Raw genomic sequence first — 4,525 nt, forward strand, 5'->3', positions numbered from 1 at the left:
GAGACATACAACACACACCCCTTTGCCCCTAGCCAGCCGATCGATCTGCTCTTCCTGTTCCCGACCACACCATCTCACCAGTCACCAGCAGTTCAGCACCCATCATCATCGATCGAGACGACGACGACGACCACAGCTGTCTTGCCGAAGGCAACAAAGGGAAGAAGGACCACCACCGGCCGGCCAGCAATCCGTCGATAAAAGCGCACGTCGGAGCAGCATATGGCGTCCTCGAACAGGCACTGGCCGAGCATGTACAGGTCCAGCCTCGCCTGCAACTTCCAGCAGCCGCAGCCTGACATGAACAACGGCGGCAAGTCCTCACTTATGTCCTCAAGTATGCTTGTCTCTTTAGTCTTATCTATAAGCATGTTGCACCCCCTTTACCTGCATGTTACTGTTTCTTGCTGCATGCTCGATCACCGGCAGCTTATACGTAGCTAGGGTTTCGTTTCTTGAAAAGTGGTGAGCGCTGAATCCGCCGGATCGAGGGGCTTTGCTTGAATCCGTTGAGATGTGTTGCGCTTGCTTCCCAGGGTGCGAGGAGAACGGCGGAAGGAATCCGGAGCCGAGGCCGCGGTGGAACCCGCGGCCGGAGCAGATCAGGATCCTGGAAGGGATCTTCAACTCCGGCATGGTGAACCCGTCGCGCGACGAGATCCGCCGCATCCGCCTCCAGCTGCAGGAGTACGGCCCCGTCGGTGACGCCAACGTCTTCTACTGGTTCCAGAACCGCAAGTCCCGCACCAAGCACAAGCTGCGCGCCGCGGGGCAGCTGCAGCCGTCCGCCCGCGCCGCCCTGGCGCGCGCGTGCGCGCCCCCGGCGCCCGTGACGCCACCGAGGCACCTTCAGCTCGCGGCGGCTGCTCCTCCTCCCGTGGCGCCCACGTCCTCGTCCTCGTCGTCCTCCGACCGGTCCTCGGGGTCGTCGAGCAAGTCGGTGACACCGACGACCGCCGTCGCGCTTGCGTCACCGGTTGTCGTCCAGGGCGTGATTCCGACGACGGCCATGGACCTGCTTACGCCGCTGCCGCCGTCGGCGGCGGCTCTGGCCGCACGCCAACTCTACTACCAGTACCAAAGCCAGATCATGGCGCCTGCTAACGCGCCGCCGATGCCCGATCTGATGATCGCATCCCCCGAGCCACTCCTTCCGCAGTGGCAGCAAGGCGAACAGCATTACCTGCCGGCCACCGAGCTCGGCGGCGTCCTCGGCGGCCACACCCACACGCCCCACGAGCCGCCGGCCATGCACCGGGCCGTCTCGCTCTCACCCAGCGCCCTCTTTGGCATGTGCAACGAAGCTCTAGGGCAAGACTACGCCGACATCAGCATCGTCTCCAAAGGACTCGGCCATGGCCAGTTCTGGAATAACGACACCACCTGCGGTTCTGATCTGAGCAATACCAAGACCGACGCCGTGAGCGCCGTGATCAGGGACGACGAGAAGGCCAGGCTGGGGTTATTCCACTACTACGGCTTGGCGGGCGCGACGAACGCTGCTGCGGCTGTCGCTTCGGCCCCTCTTGCCGCCGCCGCTGCTGCAGATGCCAGTACGGCCGCCATGCTGCTTCCAAGCTCTGCGCCGAGCAACGCCGCCGCGGCCACGAGCGCCGCCGTACTCACCGATCAGTTGCAAGGTGCGTGATAGTAACTTAGAATCTTAGATCATATGCAAGGCCTTGTTTACTTCCACACAAAAACTTAAAATTTTTTAAGATTTTCCATCACATCAAATCTTTAGACGCATGTATGGAGTATTAAATATAAACAAAAATAAAAACTAATTACATAGTTTGGTAAAAATTTACGAGACGAATCTTTTGAGCCTAGTTAATCCATGGTCAAACAAACGGAAGTGCTACAGTGTCGCGAAATTTTTTCCTCGGGAAAGTAAACACGGCCCAAGTTCGTTTCATGCTTGTCTCTTTTTCCCTCTTTTCTGTCCGGCTTTCACACACAAATTATTTGTTCTTGTTCGTGCAAAAGCTTGTAGTAATAGCATGCATGCGCATAGCATAGAAGGCCGGGTCTCTCCTCGTCCTGCCGTGCCTGCGCTGCACGCATCGTCCTGAGACGTCCTCGTGCCTGGCCTGCCCTGTCACGATCTACTTGCAAGCTTGGATGTAGCGAGCTTGGCAAAGGGGGAAGACATGCCACTTCGATGATAGAAATGCATGGCTCCAATTTCTTGCGATCACATCGGATGCCAATGTACGCATGCATGGTGTTGGTGTGTCGCAGGCAATGAGACAAGGTTAGGCATGCATGCATGTAAAATCGATCTACTGGTGCATGCACCGATCTTGTCACGCTGTATGTTGCACCCTGTTGATGCATAGCTAGCTAGAGATCGACATTTCCATGACAAGGTTACACTTGCACTGGGGGAACTTGTCAGCTTTTAAGCATCATATGCATACATAGGTGTAGAGGTAGAGGAAGAACCAAAAGTTGTGAGGTGTTTCCCATTTCATGCTTGGGAAAGCACTACCGTGCAATGTCGTACAGTAGAGGTACATTACACTTACACGCAGTAGAGGACTGGTGGGGAATCTATATATATGTATGCACGTTCAGGAAGAAGATTAGCTAGCAATAGCATTGTTACTCGCAGTACTATCTAGGCCTCCTTTAGACCCGAAAATTTTTTAGATCCCGACACTATAGCACTTTCGTTTGTATTTGTCAAATATGAACTAACTAGGCTTAAAAGATTTCTCTCACGATTTTCAATTTTACTGTGTATGTGCCGTAAGATTCGATGTGACAAGAAATTTCGAAATGTTTTTGAATTTTGAAGGAAAACCAAGGCCCTAGTAGGAAGATTTGAAGCATAAGATTCCAAGAGAAAACTTTATGGCATTACTAACTGCAAACATGCATGTTGATTGTTTGATTGCTATATGCATGAAGGTAGGAGTACAAGCTATTCCGTACCTGATTTAGCATGTGTGAAAAGACTTGGACTGGAAAGATTGAAATGAACCATGACACATCAGTAGACACAGTAGCAACGTGGTCATAAATGGCGCCCTTGTATAGTCTTGTCGGGGTGCTTTCTTCAAGGGGTGAAACATCTACTCCTATGTGAGTCTAGACTATGGCTTTATTTATTTCACCTTAAAATCAAAAAGTTTTCAAAGTTTCCTATTACTTCGAATCTTTCGGCACATGCATAAAGCATTAAATATAGATAAAAATAAAAAATAATTGTATAGTTTAACTGTAAATTATGAAACGAATCTTTTGATCCTATTTATTCCATGATTAGACAATATTTGTCACAAACAAACGAAAAGTGCTACATTAGCGAAATTCAAAATCTTTTCACATCTAAACTGGATTTCCATGCGTGATGGTTGTCCAATCATCTTCTGAGATCCTGATCGATCAGTCGATCTCCAAGAAAACCCTTGAAATCTCGCTCTTGATTTCACACGGCAGCTAGCTAGGTAGTAGTAGCTAGGGCATTGCATTCGTATAGTTTCTGCCAAGCTTGGAAAGGTTGCATGCAAGTTTGGCAATGATTCGTCCACCACTCGATCGATCGCTAGCTGCTAATATATCTGTCATCAGGGCTGTTGGATGCTGGGCTACTGATCGGGGAGACGACGCCGCCGCCGACGGCGACGGTGGTGGCCGTGGCGCGGGACGCCGTGACGTGCGCGGCCACGGCCACCGCGCAGTTCAGCGTGCCGGCGATGCGCTTGGACGTGAAGCTGGCGTTCGGCGAGGCCGCCGTGCTGGCGCGCCAAACCGGCGAGGCGGTCCCCGTCGACGAGTCCGGCGTCACCGTCGAGCCGCTCCAGCAGGACGCTCTCTACTACGTGCTCATGGTATGTGTGGTAATGATAACCTATATATATAGCTGGCGATCATGAACTGAGATAATCCTGCTCAGTGTTCAGTACCGGAAAAAGTAGAAAAACCTCATATAAGCAAGCATTTCTGTAGTACTGCTAATAATACTGTTCCCCATTTAATTTGTTTTGTATTTCACAGGCGACTAATTAACTGAATGATATAAGTTCTGCACGTCTCCTGAGTCGATCAAAAAGTATCAAAGGGAGCGCGAAGAGTGACAGCACGACTGATCCACGCACGGCAATATATTTCGGAGTCTAGCTAATTAAGTTTAGCTAGCTGCTGTCATCTGGATCTGTATCATTTTCCTTCAGTACGAACCAAACCTAGGTAGTATATTTCGCCATGCATGCATGCGTGCATGTACTCCCAATGCAAGTGTTTTAAGTCAGGACCAAACATCACTGTGTGTGTTTTGCTTTATTTTCATCTGATGAAATGGAATAAGCCTCTCTCCAATGCAAGTTCTGGAGTAGTAGCATTGAACTAGGACTTGTTTAGGCCTTGTTTAGTTTCCAAAAAATTTCAAGATTCTCCGTCACATCGAATCTTGTGACACATGCATGGAGTATTAAATGTAGACAAAACCAAATACTAATTACACAGTTTACCTGTAATTCGCGAGCTGAATCTTTTGAGTCTAGTTAGTCTATGATTG

At 50.4% G+C, this 4,525-nt stretch overlaps 1 protein-coding gene across 1 annotated transcript; it reads left to right on the forward strand.

The window, feature by feature from the left end:
- Positions 1-4,017, forward strand: LOC8074598 (WUSCHEL-related homeobox 12). Its single transcript, XM_002440209.2, has 4 exons — positions 1-337; positions 537-1,640; positions 3,580-3,839; positions 4,006-4,017. The coding sequence occupies exons 1-4, from the start codon at positions 223-225 to the stop codon at positions 4,015-4,017; spliced, it is 1,491 nt and encodes a 496-aa protein (XP_002440254.2). The 5' UTR covers positions 1-222.

Source organism: Sorghum bicolor, chromosome 9 (assembly GCF_000003195.3).
Source record: "Sorghum bicolor cultivar BTx623 chromosome 9, Sorghum_bicolor_NCBIv3, whole genome shotgun sequence".
NCBI lineage: Eukaryota > Viridiplantae > Streptophyta > Magnoliopsida > Poales > Poaceae > Sorghum > Sorghum bicolor.